Source organism: Hibiscus syriacus, unplaced genomic scaffold, assembly GCF_006381635.1.
Source record: "Hibiscus syriacus cultivar Baekdansim isolate YM2019G1 unplaced genomic scaffold, ASM638163v2 tig00110747_pilon, whole genome shotgun sequence".
NCBI classification, from domain to species: Eukaryota; Viridiplantae; Streptophyta; class Magnoliopsida; order Malvales; family Malvaceae; genus Hibiscus; species Hibiscus syriacus.
Window position 1 is genome coordinate 693816 of NW_024062848.1, and position 18066 is coordinate 711881.

Consider the following 18066-nt stretch of genomic DNA (forward strand, 5'->3'; position numbering starts at 1 on the left):
CATAGCAAAAGTTGTTCCCCCATATGCAGTGGAAAAAGTCATACCCCCACCAGCCTTCCCCCAAAGACTGGAGAAGCATAATGATGATATCCAGTTTAAAAAGTTTGTTGACATCCTCGACCAGCTATATATCAATGTTCTACTCTTGGTGGCCATTGATTAGATGCCTACTTATGCCAAGTTTTGAAAAGAAACTGTCACAAAGAAGTGAAAGGTGGAAAGGTTTGAAGCAGTTGCCACAGTGAAAGAATACAATTCTACGTTGAGCAAACTACTGCCAAAGCAAAAAGATCTTGTCAGCTTTGTTATTCCATGTTCTATCGTTGATAACTATGCGGGGAGAGCCCTATACGATCTTGAGTCAAGTGTAAATTTGATGCCCAAGTCAATGTTCTTGAAGATTGGAATGGGTAGTGCACAACCGATCATCGTGATCCTACAACTAACTGACCGATCTCATGTCCGTTCCGAGGGAAGAATTGAATGTGTCATAATAAAGTGGAAAACTTTATATTTCCATTATATTTTCTTATCCTTGACAACGAGGCCGACGATAATGCACCCATCATTTTGGGTGACCCTTTCTAGTCACATATTGCATTCTTATTGATTACGATAAGGGAGAGTTCACCATGCGAGTGGCTGATCAGAGTGTGACTATTAATATCTTTAACACACTCAAGTATGTAGATGACTCGGAGGAATGCCAAAGTGTGTTAGATATGGACTCGATAATAGATGATGAACTGTAAAATTTTGCTGCAACAAGTTTTTACAGATTGAATATTATGAAAAGGCTCAATGAAGAAGATGGTATGGAGGAGCCTGAGGATTTTTCTTTAGAGGTGCAGCAGTCTAGTTTTCTTTTAGCTAGAGCAAGTACACGATTCGAACACTTATATTTTGATGAATTGTCCCCCCAAAACCTTTGCTACAACATGAACCTATCTTGGAACTCAAACCTTTGTCATCACATTTAAAGTATGTTTATTTAGGTAGTGATGACACTTTGCTTGTTATAATATCTTGTAGTCTTAACCTTGAGCAAGAAGTAGTTTGATAAATGTCTTAGCACATCATAAGAAAGCTCTAGGGTGGACTATTGCTGACTTGAAGGAATAATCCCTACCATATGCATGCATAAGATATAGTTCGACGATTGCTATAGTAATTTTGTTAAACCCTAAATAAGACTTAACCCGATGATAAAGAAAGTGGTGATAAAGAAAATCATAAAGTGGCTCGATGTTGCGATAATATACCCTGTCTCCAATAGTTCATGGGTTATCTTAGTGCAATGTGTGCCCAAAAAGAAGGCGTGGTTGTGGTGAGAAGCGAGGACAATGAGCTATTACCTACAATGATCGTCATGGGTTGGAGGATTTGTATTGACTGCCGGAAGTTCAACAAGGAAACGAAGAAAGACCATTTCCCCTCCCATTCATCATCATGTTTGATCGATTGGTGGGTAAATCCTTTTATTTCTTCCTCCATGGAATTAATGGTATAATCAAATTTCCTTGGCACTAGAAGACCAAGATAAGACAACCTTCACTTGCCCATATAGAACTTATGTAGTTCAGACTTTGTAATGCTCATGTAACTTTCTAAAGGTGTATGTTATTCATTTTATCAGACATGGTGGAAGACTTCTTAGAAACCTTTATGGTTGATGTCACTGTCTCAGGTAATGATTTCAATAAATTTCTTGGCAATTTAGCGAAGGTACTAAAGAGATGTGAAGAAGCCAACCTAGTGCTAAACTAAGAGAAGTGTCACTTTATTGTGACTGAAGGAATTGTGAAAGGGCATAGGATTTCACAAAAGGAAATAAAGGTGGACAATGCCAAAGTTGAAGTGATCGAGAAACTGCCTCCACCCACCACCGTGAAAGGTATAAGAAGTTTCTTAGGCTAGACAAGATTTTATAAGTGGTTCATTAAGGACTTCTCAAAAATTTCAAAGACTTTATGTCTTATGCTACAGCAAAATCAGCCCTTCGTGATTGAAAAAGATTGCTGCAGCGCGTTCACAGAGCTGAATGAAAGACTTGTTACAATGCCTATTGTTGACCCACCTGATTAGACTGCTCCATTTGAACTGATGTGTGACATGAGTGACTATGTCATGGGAGTAGTGTTAGGGAAAAAGTGAGGTAAAATTTTTTGTGTCATTTATTATACTAGTCACACCTTTACTAAAGCACAAACAAATTACACAACCACTGATAAAGAATTAATTGGCGTAGTATTTTCATTCGATAAGTTCAATGCATATTTAATAGGAACTAAGGTTGTTGTGCACATCGATCACTCTGCCATTAAATAATTAGTGAATAAGAAAGATGCCAAGCCTAGTCTTATTATATGGATTTTTCTATTGCAAGAATTTGACTTAGAGGTTAAAGATAGGAAAGGAATTGAAAATTAATTTGTTGATCATCTATCTATGCTAGATAACATAAATGAATGCCATGACAATTTAAAAATCAATGAGAAATTCCCTGACAAGAAATTTTATTTGTCGTGGCATGTCTGTGGTATCCTGACATAATTAACTCTCTTGTTAATGTTGTTTTTCCTCCTGATTTAAATAGCCAGGGAAGAAGGATGTTCAGATATGATGTGTAACACTACTAGTGGGAAGACCCCTATTTATTCAATCAATGTATTGATCAAGTGATCAGAAGGTGTGTTCCTAAAGAATAACAAAAGGAGATTCTATTTCATTGTGACAATGCAAAGGTCCTATAGTTTGGATTTTATTGGCCAGTGATATTTAAGGATACGCACGAGTTCTACAAGGTGTTTGATAAATCCAACGCACTGGGAATATTTCGAAGTGACATGAAATGTTGTTACAAAATATTTTGGAGATAGAGCTCTTCGACGTGTGGGAATTAATTTCATGGGTCCTTCCATCATCCTTTGGCGATCTTTACATACTCCTAGCAATGGACTATGTGTCCAAGTGGGTTGAAGCCATAGAAACACCAAGAAATGATTCTAAGACCATGCTTAAGTTCCTTCACAAGAATATCTCCATGCGATTTGGAGCACCTAAAGCCATTACAATCGATGAAGGCACCTATTTCGATAACAAGTTCATTATTAGAGCATTACAAAGGTATGGGGAGTGACATAGAATCGTTATAGCATATCACCCCCCAGACCAATAAATAAGCGGAAATTTCTAATCGAAAGTCCAAGCAGTCCTTGAGAAGTTGGTTAACCTGAAGAGGAAAGATTGGTCTCCATAGCTAGATGAGGCATTCTTGGCCTATCGCACAGCATTTAAAACTCCGCAAGGGATGTCACCCTTCAAGCCTGTCTACTACAAAGTGTGCCATCTTCTCATCGAGCTAGAGCATAAAGCCTACTAGTCTATCAAGAAGCTCAACATGGATGCCCAATTAGTTAGTGAGAAAAGGTTGCTAGAGCTAAATGAAATTGAGGAATTTTGTGCCCAAGCTTATGAGAATGCCTGCATGTACAAAGAGAAGACAAAACATTGGCATGATAAAAATCTTTTACCATGGCATGTTCATGTAGGCTAACAAGTCCTCCTATACAACTCTAGGCTGAAGCTCTTCCCATGAAAGCTTAAATCTTGATGGTCTGGACCCTTCCAAGTTCATCATGTGTACCCGTATAGAGTTGTGGACATCAAGAACATGGACGATAGCTCAATCTTTAAGGTGAATAGCCAACGCCTCAAGGTGTATATTAAAGCCCTAATCTTGCAAGACAAGTCAGCATTTCTCCTCCATGACATTTCAAAGTTTGCACCACATACCCCATAAAATTTTTGCTATAGCATTTTATTTCTGTAGATTGTATATAAATATTTTTTTCAATTTAATTGTTTCCTTTATTTCATTTTTAGTTTGATTTTAATGTTAGTTTATTTTCTAAGTCATCCAAGGACATGTGGTAGCATATGAAGAATACTTTAAAGATGACAAAAAGAAACCCTAACACCTTTTTAGTTTAGGCGATAAAAAAAGAATAAGAGAACAAAAAGGTTTAAATTTAAATTTTTAAACCCACCAATCAAATATTTTTATTTATTTATTTCCTTTGCTCTATCCCACTTTTCATTAACTTCCCCATTACTTTTTACTTTCCTAAAACTTCATTGTCACATCAAACTCTTCCTTTTTTTTATATTTAACCATAGAAAACCCCTCTTCTCTTCTCTTCACTTTATTTCTTTTATTTTCTTTAGTTTTTTCTCTCAACTTCTTCTTCTCTTTCCTAAATTGCCATAGCCACCACCCAAGCTTTTCTTTGTTTTCACTACTTTCTTTTATTACAGTAGTGATGGCCTGATGCAAGAATATTTTTGGTAAGGCATCATCCTCTCAATTTTCACCACAAACCCCTATCAAAACATTCAAAGGCAACGTAGCGAGGGAGAGATTTTAGTATATTAAAGGTCAGACGATTTACTTAGAGTAGGGTTTTGTTTTTCTAGAGAAATGTGAAGAGGCTTTGGCCCCTGAAGTGATGAATGTTATAACAAAACACTAGTGGGAAGTGTTTGCTAAGCATCCTGATGATGTTTCCCCTGCCATGGTTAGGGAATTTTATGCTCACCTTACTACTCATTCAAAACATGTAATATGGGTGAGGGGCAAAAGAGTTCGTTTTACCCCGACAGCCATCAACTACTTCTTCAAGCTAGAGAACATACCCAATAACCATGCGAAATTTGTTGCTAAAGTAGATGTCAAAAACTTACCATGGAATCTTGGAAGATCTTTCCTTCCAAGGAACATAATGGAAGGGCAAAAAACTGAGCAAATAGAGCATGGAAAGGCACTGTCTTAAGCCCCAAGCAAAGGTATAAAATCACTTCCTACAAACTCGACTAATGCCTACCTCGCACCATACTACTATTTTCCTACATCAAATGCTTCTTATGCACTCTATTATTTTTTGGTGCCCGATCAACATTGACAAGGTTATCGTCAAACAAGTGCATATCTGTGTCAAGAGGAAGAAGGGCACGCTGATCTTCCCCAACCTGATCACCACCATATGCTAAAAGAAGAAGGTAGTGGTGGAGATATTCGATGAAATTATCCCAATGAAGGTTGGTATAACCAAGGAGAAGATTCCCTAGTTGATGATCTTCACCAAGGATGGCCCAAAAAAAACCCTTTTTCAACTATATGAGGTAAAGACATGAGGTTATATCCTTTATTTTAAAGAGATATTGCCCCTAAACACCTATAGTTTCCCTCATTTCCCTGAAAACATTTTGGAGAAGAAAATTGCTACTATAGCATTTCCTAAACAAGACCCGCGTTCCACAGCCCACCAGACTAGAAAGAAGAATGCCCCACCTGTTGAAAAAGAACAACTTGATGAGGATGACCAGTCCATTGCCACAAAGCCCATAGAGCCCTTCGATGCTAAGCCACTCGACACCCGTCTATCGTTCGATGATGAGGATAAAGAAAATCTTTTCTGGAGCAACAAAGTCTAGACCGTCAAGACGACTCCAAACATACTGATGAGTCGGCAGTGTCTGACTCCGCTGATGAAGCCAAAGAGAATCCACCCTCTCCTATTTTGTCGCATCCTGTAGAACTTACCATGACTAGACATCAAGGTTAGATGGGCATGCATATAAAGCTATAACACAAATAAAGACCACCCAACAAACCAAACCTGAAGAACCCACCTCAAATAGGAGACACACCAGGCGTACTAGGGATAAGACACCACCACGATGAGGTACTTCTCTTTGCATTTGCATTTATGTAGTTTATTTTAGTTTCCTTAGTTTTCAAACATTGAGGAAAATGCATCCTTCAAGTTTGGGGGAGGTATTATCCATAGTTCATTATTTGCATTGATAGTGTTAGTAGAATTTTTGTTATGGCATTTAGTTCTATTGAGTTAGTTTTTTTTTGGGAATAATTTAAGGATGCCCGAGGATGATAAATCTTTGTCATGGTTGTGATTGAATGTACATGATTATTAGGATTGATAGGACTAACTTTAGAACTTGATTCTTTGTGATTCTTTGATACACAATTGAATGTTTTATATGCTTAAGGAACTTATAATTGTTTTATGAAAGAACTCTTACTTGTTGTATCATAACTTTATGAATAATGGAATTAATAGAAAAATTCTTGAACTAAACTCTCTTATGTTTATTAAATTTGTTTAATTAATAATAAATAATTCGACATAACTGTAGATGGACACTTCTTTTTGCTTTAACACTGCCTGGATATTGCATTTCAATTAATAGCAGCTATAGCATACGAGTAAATGAAAGTAGCTACAGGATGACTCTACCTATTTGCTTTGCGTAGCAGTTCCTGGATATTGTGTTTCAATAAATGGTAACTATAGCAATATTAAATGGTAGTTTTGATAGGTTGACTCCCCTCGTAGCAATGCAAAAAAAATAAAAAAATAAAAATTAATTTAGGTTAGCTTAATGGAAATGGAAGAAATTGTGTGCTTAATTGGTAAATAAATGCTACAGTGGAATAGGGAACTTGCTTAGAAATTTTCTAACTTCGTTAAGCATAGACTATATACAATCACGCACACAAAATGCAAAGGGTCTTACTCTAGGGAAACGTTCTTGATATCCTGACCTTTCTTGCATGTTGAAGCCAATTATTTCTAAGGGCTTAAATTTTATCAAACATTGTTTCCTTGACTAAACTTCTGTTATAGCATTATTTTTCTTCTAATCATTACCCATTACTTAAAGATAAACAATAGTTTAAGTTTGGGGTATGATAACCCCGTAAAAAGGTTGTATTTTGTGCCTTTTTACTTAGGTTATTATTTGTTTTAAATCTCATATCATAGCATTTAGGTTGCATTTAGGTCATGTAGTTGAATTTGGTGGTAAGGTCTTCTTGCAATATTTATTTGTTGAAAATCGAAGCTGCTGAGGGAAAGGTCTTTCTCTTTTGGTATAGTGCAAGTGGGGAAAGCTTAAGGAAAAGATCTTATTGATGTAGCATGATAAAGAAAAACGTGTCGTAGCGAAAATTCGACAGCAGAATCTGGAGCAAAAATGACAAGATAGAAGAAAAAAATTTACCAAGCTGCCCAGCCACACGTGGCTCATTGTCCTTTCTGTAATTTTTGGGACCACCTTCCACATTAGCCTCCCATTCACGTGATGATGATGAAACATATGGTACAAAGGGAATTTAGGGCCCAAAACCTATAAAAATTCCCCCTATAAATACCAAAGGTACCCTCCATTTTAGATGAACATTTGGTAGGTGATCTAAGAGAGAAATGTGGCTGCACATTCCTCCATTTTCCTTCAATTTCATCATTTTTTTCGTGGTCCATCCATAGCTGAGCTTCAAAGGGGTAGCGGCTAGGACCTTGAGCTCATTGGGAGTGTTCTTCTCTTTGTGCGTTTATTTTCTATCTTATTTTGGGCTTGTACTTAACTCGAATGATATTGGATTAACTTAACCATGCCATGAACTAACTTATTGGGCATTGGATTTGTGTTGGATGATTTTATTTTTTGTTAATGAATGGTTTGATGTTTTTATGTTTAAATGTTGTTTTGGTCATTGTTTTTATCTTATAAGACGTAACATTCTAAGAGCTTTTAAGAGATTGGCATTTACTATAGCGTAGATGCTTAGTCTTGTAAGAGCTTTTGAGATATTGTTATTTTCTAAGCATAGATACCTAGTATTGAGATAGCTAGGTTAGATCTATGTGAGATAAACTGGGGTGGTGAGTTTCTAACCCACCTTAGAGATAAGAAGAGGGTTTCATGCGATTAAAAGGGATAGTACTTAGTCGATAGGTTAGTGTTGCAGTTCACGCTAAGAGGTATTGTCGCATCATTAGTTTTATCAGGTTCCTTGCTAGAGATAGTTTAGTAGCATTTTCAGCAAATCCTGTCGGGCAGTATACTCATAGGAGCATAGACCATTCTTAGCATACTCATATGAGCAAAGACCATTCTTAGCACAAAATATTGTTGACATAGAAAATCCATGCCAATTACCCTTAGAGAAGCTTGATTGTGTGAGATTTTTAGTCTTATCTCATTTTCCAAAGTTCAATTTATTTTATCACTTCAGCATACTTTTATAATTTTTTTTATATTTTTGCCTCAACATATTTCTACAGTTCTACTAAACTTTTGCCACATCAACTTCACATTACACTTGCTATATCATTTCCACACAACTTATACTTACCATCTGCTACAACATTACTTTCACTTGTTTATAACATTATACATATATACTTAGCTTTAGTTCATGACACCTTTTTGCTATAGCTTGCTTTTAAAATACCTCCATCCCTGTGGAGATTATACTCACTCACTACTGCATTACTTGCATCGATTGTGTATGTTTGTACATAATTACGTGTCATAGCACAGTACATTTACTTGCGATCAGTAACTTAGCTTCCACCCTAGGTATTTGGTAATGAGTTTCATTTGAATGTAAGATATTGATGTTGTGTGACGAGGATCTTATCTAAGGTACCTTTCATAAGCAAATAGGGGTATGAGTTTTATGATGCTGATGTGATCTTGAACTACACCATGATGCTTAATTGTGTTGTATGCTTGGTGCATCCTTTTTTTTCACTATTATATTTGTTAGCATGCTCATATGGTAAATGAATGTTGTATAGTAGAGTTATTTGTGTGGCATTGAGCTTGTGAGCTCAGCTTTCGGAATGTGTTTCCATTTGCAACTTCTTAGGTGGCAGCTCGAGGAGCTCATATGGATTCCAGATTTTATCAAGCTTTGCAGAGTACGTCTTGAGTATTTAGTAGGCATATACTATTCATAGACCTTATGTATATTATGGATGTATTATTGGGAGCTCTACACTATGTTAATATTATGGCCTTTTTAAAAAAACTATTAATTTAATCAAGGTTTATGCATTATGGTTAAAAAATAGTTAATCATTTCAGTGTTTCTGTGTAATATTCTAATCCTCCAAACTACGGGTCATATCGGGTTAGAATGTTGCATATATCGTAATATATTTTTATGTTTTTGTATATATATTTTGTAAATAAAAATTAGCATATTATAAGATATATTTTATAAATGTTTATATGTATATATGATTTTCTATTTTATTATACTATATTTCCCTTGTATGATATAATTATATATGCATGTATTTCATTTATTAATAATGCTTATCATATTGTTGTTACTAATAATTGAATTAAAGATAATATTATTTTAACTAACAGGGGTTGGTTCAAGTGGTAAGCAGTTTGATATTGCTTAAACAAGGTCTTAGGTTCGAGTCTTTGTGAATGCAGAAAATTCTCGCTGGGAGACTCACCCACCGAAGTTAGGTGTGCGACCCGAGTTGGTCCAGATTAGTCAAGGCGAAGCCTTGAAACTGGAGGGCAACCAAAAATAATATTCTTTATTTTAAATTATCGATAATACATTATTTAAATATAAATGTTTTTCTATCGATGATTTGAATAAAAGAATATAATATTAAGAGTAACCATAAAAATTGACATTAAATATTAAATTAAAATAATTTAATTTCTAAACTATCAGTTTTTGTTTGTTTTAATATCTAAACTTTCAAGTTTTTCAAAACCATACCTAAAGTTTAGTTTTGATTCATTTTAGAACCCCGTTCAAAAATTAACGTTAAGTTTTGAAAACAATTGAAAGTTTAGGTACTAAAATGGATTGATATTTTAGGTACTAAGCACATTAGGTTTTTAACAGGGGATACTAAAATAAAATAAAAACTAAACATTAGGTTATGATTTTTAAAAATTTAAAAGTTTAGGTGCTAAAATAGATCAAAACTGATAATTTTGTACTAAATGTGTAGTTTACCCTTACTAAATATTAATGAAAGAAAAGTTGGTGTAAATAGGGTTGTGCATTTTCGGATACAAATATTATCTAACCCAAAATTTTGGATATCCAAAAGTTTCGGGTCACTAAAATTGTGATCCATATCCCATCCGAGAAATCAATATATTCGACCAAATATCTGGATTTTTAGGGATCAGATATTAGAATATCCAATCCTAATATAAACTTTAGTTTAATAAAAATAAATTTTATATTTTATATTTTATATTTTATATTTTATATAAATACCTCTATTATATATTTATCAAAATATATTTAAATAATTTTAAAAATAAATACTTAATATCTCATTTGTAGTAAATAGTTTAAAATAAATACTTAATATTTTGTAACTTTATACAATAATATTCTATACTCTACAATAAATATTTATCAAAACATGTTTTAAAAATTCTAAAATGATATTTTAGGGCTTGAAAACCAAATAACCTAAAGTTGAAAAGGGAAAAAATCAATAATCATGCTAGAAGTCAATATTTTCAATTAATTAGAATCATTTAACTGACAAATATTCTTATAATAATATCTTTAATATTTTCAATTAAGAACATTTAACTAACAAACATGATATAACTACTATTGTGCACAATTATAATTAATAGACACTGTTGTGCACAATAATTGTTAGGTTCACAAAAAACATATTTCAAATAAATAACCCATAATAAACCATGTCAAACAACTAAACAATTAATAGAAGGTATTTTTTGTTTAGTTGGTGGCGACATCAATATTAATATTGGTTTCTAGAAACCATTGATTATTGTAATACCCCAAATTTTAGTTAGTGACCAAAACATAAATTTTGAAAGTTTAGTGGCCAAAGTATAAACTTTGGAAAAGATCAGGGACCAAAGCGATAATTTTCCTGAAAATAAATTTTATTCCATAAATGAATAGATTTACCTCAAGAATTATGTTTTTGTGGGAATCATAATTTGGATACAGGATTTGTATTAAAAGATATAAGGTAATAAAATTCGATATAGAATTGGATAATTGGATCGAATCGGAATTCCACGAAAATTTGAAGGATGATAGATAAAGGTTGGAATATTATTTTCAAATCTTATAATTGTAAAATTTAATGTGAATCAGTGGAATTGAAGTTGATTTTCCATATTTAGCTGAAATTAGAAAATTTAGTGACTAAATTGTAGTTTTCAAAAAATTGCAAGGGCAAAGGTGGAAATTGTATTTTTATTTGTTCATCTTTGAATTTGAAGATGATATAGATAAGATAGTGTCATGGATGATGTTATAGTAATGGCAAAGTTGGAAATTCTTATTTTAGTAAGGTTAAAATGGTAATTTCAAATTAAATAATTTTAGATTCATTTATATTAAATCAAGGCAATTGTATATGTTAATTATTAAGAGAAAACAAGAATTTCCATCCCCTCTTCTTGCTCAAGTCGTGCATCCCCATAGCTAGGTAAGGAAATTTTTTATTTTTAAGCTTATTCGATTGATTTTTGGATTTAGCTATTAGAGAGATAATTAATCCTCTTGAAATTATCTATCATTTGGTATAAAAATTACATGGAAATCAGGATTATATGATGATATTGGAGATCAGGGTTTATGAAGGACTTGTTTGATTTTGAAGATTTGATGGAAAATTACTAGGTTTTTGATGTTATAGATTATTTCTAAAGCATGTGTGATGATTAAAACACTTGAAATCAAGCTTAATAATGTTCGACCTAAACCTAGGGTTTTTAAGAATTTTTGATTTGGTTAAATTATATTAGGGGTTTGAATAGAGAATCTTTGAAATGTTATTTAGAGGTTGAATCCATGCTTGAAACAAGTTGGAAACCATGAAAACCCTACCCCATAAATTTTGGTCATTATGTTTTGAGGTGAGAAAATTATGAAAAAATGATACAAGGGTTCGAAATGATGTAGGAAGGATTCTAAAGATTTAGAAAGTTTTTAGGACCATTTATAATTTTTTGAAAGTGTAGGGACTTATTTGGTAATTATGAATAGTTAAAGGATTAATATGAAAATGTTACAAAGATGATGTACTATGCTGGTATTGAAAGTTATAATATTGAATTTTATGTTTGAATGTGAAATTTGAATCGTTTTGGAAGGTTGGTGAAGTTTGAGGACTAAATTACAAATATGGAAAAATTAGTGACTTAAGGAAAAATTAGTGACTTAAGTAAAAATTGTGTAAATATTGAGGTATTGTGCTGGAATTATATGCTGAAAATTTTAGTAATTAATTTGAAGTTATCATAATAGAGAAGGATCATTATGAATTAAATGGAAAAGTTGAGATGAATTCAAAAAAAAATCATAATTAGTGGTCAAAATGTGAAATTTGAAAATGTTGTGTCTCTTAGTGATGAATATGAATAAAAAGGGACTTGAATGGTCAATTTGAAGCTTTGAGATCAACATTTATGTTGTAACAAGAAATTAGTATCGAATGAGTACGAGAAGATTTTTAAGAATTTATTTTTCTATTGTGTGCCTATGTTAGTAAATTTCTAACATGTGGAATGTATATGTTTTGTAAATGGTGTCCATTTAGATTTTGATTGAAATCGAGTTCAAGCAATATCAAAGCTAAGGATAAGCTTAAGGATGAATGTGTATTACTAAGGAAGGTTTACAAGTTAAGGACACCAGGTGAGTGCATATTTAATTCGTATTTATGTTATCGTGCAAACATTGGCTTGTGATGAGCCAGTGACGAAATTGTTATGATAAGAAGTGACTCCTAAATGTTATGAAATTTTGTGATTCATGTGTATATGTTCATTTAGTAAGCTAATAGAATTAATAAATAAGCTAGGGATGCAAATTAGTGAAATATGTCTACATTTGTGAGCTAAATAGTAAGTTTAGAATATCACCATAAATTCCACAGAAATAATTAGAAGATGATTTTTATATCGATTTGTAAATCATGATAGTTTTGTTTAAAACAAACCGCTACTGTTTTCAAGGAGTATACAGAAAGATATCAGTTTTTAATCAATGACATGTCAGAAAACAGGGCAGCAGATTTTGCTCAAAAACAACTTATATAAGTCTACTTTAGAAATTCACTATAAATTGTACAAATCGAACTAGAACAAGTTTCTTATATGGTTAAATTTGTATTCGAGTATAGTTTCTAGTAGTTTAAACGGAATAATTTTTAAATGTTTAGATTAATACATAATAATTTTTCTATGAAGGTAGTGCAAACTGTCAGCATATGAAATTTGTCATAAATTGTGTTTTCATATTACTTCGATGTTATATGTTATTATAAATGTTCGAAATGAGTCAAATTTATTATAAATGGCATGATACGTGTGATATTTATTACATGATGAATATGATGTTTTTATGTTAAAGAAAGATAATTGACGATGATCATATATATATAAATGTTATGTGGAAATGAAATGTTTAGGGTATGAACTGCCCATTGTGTTATGATATGAAAAGTTGGATATGTTGATATATTGTTATCTTTGATACTTCAATAACATATAATAATTAATTGAAAAACTCATTGTATGTTGCATTGAGAGTCGTGGGAACACTTGGCATGCTAGGAAGTTGAGTAAAGTTCAACTTAAATAAGTTATGGTACATTTGTGTACATTACGTATGGCACCGTTAGTGCATATGATATAATTTGCACTTGGAGTGCATCCTATGATGATGATTGGCACCATGTAGTGCCTAGTGCGCACATTATTTGTTACTCACGTACCTTTCATTCTCATAAATATACATTGCGCTATGAATCTAAAGTAAAGTTACGAATCTAAAAGTAAATTATGAGTTTGGAAATCAGTTTTGAATCTGAAAATGTATTTTGAAGTGTAAAAGTACTAGTTATGGAAATGAAATGTGAAAAAGAATATGACAATATTATGTTTGATATTGATTATCATGGTTTTGACAAAATCATGAGATGATGATTTTCAGGTTTCTAATGGGGAAAAGCGGCTTGAAGAAGTCGGTTTGAAAATTTAATGATTTTATTTGAATTCAAGTTTAATGTTTTAATTGATATAATATTATTAAGTTGTTTTATATTTGATATCACCTTAGTTTGTTTATAATGTCTCACTAAGTGTATACTTAGCGTGTGATGATTTTTACGCACAGGTTAAGAAGAGCAAGTGAAGTAAGGAGTGGAGCTTGGCATCAATCAACAAAGATAATTACATGGATCAGTAATGACATCCTACTCTTTTAAATTTTTTAGATGGCATGTATACGAATAAGAAATGTCTGAGATATATTATTATGAATATAAATATGAATATAAGTTTTATGTTTTAGATAAAAGATATATTTTATTAAAATAAAAATATATATTTTAAATTAAACATTTATTAGGCAGTTTACTTTATGATAGGAAATAGTATAGAAATGTATAATTGATGCTTGAAACTGATATTGATTTGGTTGTTTAAATATTATAATATGATTTGTATGATTATATTATTATGTTAAAAGGATTAAATTGGATAAGTTTTAAAAATTCAAATTTGTACATGTTTTCAACTATAGTATGTTTGTAAATGATATGTGACATATTAGACTCGTATTCGGGTACATACACGGGTTAAGGGTGTTACAATTTTTACTTTTCTTGTTCTTTTTCATATTATGTATTTGTTTTTTCTTGAGTTTTTTTATCACTTTTAAATAAGAATCTCTGTCCTTGTGACACGCTTTTCTCTGCTCTTGTGGCATGTTTTTTCTCTGCTATTGTGGCATGTTCCTTATGGTTTTCATTAAGTTTTTTCATACTTCTACAGTACTGTTGTTGCTTCCATGAAGATCCTCACGGTATTTGTTTTTTTATTGGCTTATCGAAGGTCACGTATTGTCAGATCCCCTTTTGTAAATGGTCGTTTGCCGATATAATCAGAATTGTGCAGTGATGCAGTCTGCCAAATTGTTTGGTCCACTCATTACTCCTTTATCACATCGTAAAGCGTCTCATTCGACAGTGACAATGAGTTTTATGAAGGTTACTGGATTGTTTGATGTTTGGAAGGTTTCATTCTCTTCGTATCTTTGAATTTAATATTTTAATTGTATGTATGAGTTTTAGGTGACTATTGTCTCCAATTTTCTCTTTAAATGTGTTCTAATTTAATTCCTCCTTTTTTATTAATTAAATTCAGTTGTTGTTGTTTAAAAAAACAAAGTTTAGATTGAATTTTGACCGGGAAATTCAAATTATTTTAGGTCGGGTACTGGGCATTTCAGGCTAGCAGTGGTCTGGTTGGTTGGGCCTGGGTAAAATTTCTAAAGGCCTACTTTTTTATTAGATTTTTGGATAATTCAAAATTAGAATTTTTTCGATCGGTATCCAATATGATTATTTAATTTTTTTCGGCCATCCAATCCAAATTATCTAAAAATTTTAAAAAAAAAAACATATTAGATATTCAAATTTTCAGATTGGATTAACGGATCGAATCGATCGGATTAGAATTTTTTGCACACCTCTAGATGTACTTTCAATAATTTTACTGAGAAAAAACTGTACAAATATAAGAGACTTCGATTCGATTATTTTAAATAATTTAATATGCTACAGAAAAAAAATATTTTTATTTTAAAAAATAACAACTTTTTTAATGATCCAATCATATTCTATATAAAAACTAATGAGCATTCCTCAAATTATAATTTTTAATTTTAAAATGTAGTCCTAAATCGTCAAAGCTTTAGGAATTAATTTAAAATGTTTCGACATCAGACATCTCACAGATGCGAATAAAGGTAAGAGATTATTATTTAGACCATCAACAAACATTCTGCACTTATCTTCTTCTTTCTTATATAAGTTGTATACTGACATTACTATGTGTATATACAAGCACAAATCTATATTTTATATTTCAAACTGTAAACCCTTCTAAATTCTGATATTTTTTATATGAGTGGTGAATTTTATTAAAAAATAAAAAATATTTAGTGTAGATACTCATTTTCGTCCGGAATTATTATCACATTTGTATATACAATTTATGTTTTAGTATTTTATTATATTATATAGTATAATATAATATTTTTAATATATATTATATAATTTTTGAAAATATAATTTTTAATATATATATATAACATGTATATAATTTTGGAAAATATATATAATATAATTTTTGAATACATATTGTATGATTTTTTAAAATATATATAATATATATTATATATGGATTTTGAAAAGATATATGATATAGTTTTAAAAACATATTATATATAATATATTAGTAGATATATTATTATTATTATTATTATGTACTCATTTTGTTTTTATTTTATTTTAGGTTCGGTCCAAGATGAGTTAAATGGTCCAACTATAATCTAATTTGGAGTCCAATTCTAAGTATCAATCCAAAAGCAAATGTCACGGTCCAACAAAAAGGAAAAGCCCGCATGACCCAGTTAATCCCTCAGCCTAACCCAACATAGGAGAGCGCAGCCAGTAAACCCGCCTGACCCAACAGGCAACTAAACCGAGCCCAATAAAGGATCCAAGGCATTAGTGTTTTACACCCTTAGCATCAGCGCTGCATCATCCCAGCCGTAGGATCAGATAGCACAATCGATCCAGAGTCGTTAGATCTGGCTTGATGATCCAACGACCCAGATTTATCAGAAAGACATCAACAGTCATCAATCGAGCAATCCATGACAAGTGAAGGCCTCGCGCCAACCAGAATCTTCATCCCCATATCTCACGACCGTGATTTCTGGAAAAATCTCTAGAACAAGAAGGCAACATAACCAAATCCAGTAATCGAAATCCCAAATATAGAAACAAATCAGAATCCAAATCAACCACCAAAATCAAGTTATTCGAAAAGAGCAACAACCCACATGCATGGCAATAAGATCGAATAAACATCAAATCGAGAAGGAAAAAGGAAAGGCTTTCCTTTTTCACCAAACCCCATAGATTTCGGGATGAAATCACTATCGGATTGAAGAGGAACATGTTCCTTTCGAGCCACTATAAATTCCTGCAAAGAAAAGGAAAAAATGGGAGGAATAGGAGAAAAGTTTTCATTAAAAAAACCAAAATAAGAATATAAAAGATTGAAGAGGAGAGACTAAGCTTGGGATTTTCGCTGCCAAGGAAAGAGTAAAGAACGCATGGAAATCATCAGAATCCCAAAAGTCATGACTAAAGGGAAAGAAAACCGAGTCTTGCATGTCCCGATTTGTAACGGTAGAGGCCTTCTCTCGGTGATGGGAGTTTGGATTTGGGCTCGGGGTCGTGAAAGAAGTGATTTGGGGTTAGTTTTAGGTTTTCGACCACCGTGGTTGGTTGTCGAAGCAACGGAGCAACGTTGGGTTTGGCGGCCGAGCTTCCGGACGGGGAGGAGTGCTTTAAGAGAATTGGGAGGTTTTTTTTTTGGGGGGGGGGGGGGGGGGGTTACAAATGAGAGAAAAATGTGCAATTTCAAGATTGTTAAATCATTTTTTCAGTCCCTGGTACTTTGATATGCAATTCGTTTTGTCCCTTATTACAATTTAACCTATGACTTTTAATTTATTTTCATTTTAATTGCTTTTTATATTTTTATTTTCATTTATTATTGGTACCCTAATTTATTTTCTTTATTTTGCATCATTTAATTTATTTAATTTATGGTTATTATTTTTTACTAATTTATTTTGTTCAGGGAATACAATTAAATCTCAACAATCAATAACAATAATTAACTTTGATCGAATTTCAAATTTTTGTTTAAATTTTCAATTTTCACAATTTAGACAACCGGCTAATCGATTGGTACGAAAGGGCGATTGAGGGTGATCATCTTTCCTTGATCGTAAACGACTCCCGAACCCAATACATCTCTGTTAAGACGTAGATTTGATAAATAGGCAAAATTAAGGTGTTTGGTCTACCTCATTCGAAATGATCGGTGGCATCAATACGCAACCCCAAGACCACTCAAAGTACCGTTGAGATAGTTTGGCTACTCCGCAGGGGACTTTGAGAGTCAAGCCAAAATTGATTACCTGGTTAACTTCTTTAGCGAAGATTGTAAGTTAAAATATTAATTTATTTTCGATATGTTTTATTTACCTTTTATTATTTTTTTAAATAAATATTTGTACTGATGTTTTCTTTCAATATTTCAGATTCTTCAAAATTTTCATTCCAA

General features: G+C 32.3%; 1 protein-coding gene across 1 annotated transcript; it reads left to right on the top strand.

Annotated features, from left to right (window-relative positions):
* The first annotated feature begins 1279 nt into the window (after nt 1–1279).
* Nucleotides 1280–2009, top strand: LOC120139464. Its single transcript, XM_039154664.1, has 4 exons — nt 1280–1464; nt 1614–1687; nt 1796–1894; nt 1987–2009. Exons 1-4 carry the CDS (start codon nt 1280–1282, stop codon nt 2007–2009), a joined length of 381 nt encoding a protein of 126 aa, XP_039010595.1.
* The last annotated feature ends 16057 nt before the right edge of the window (nt 2010–18066 follow it).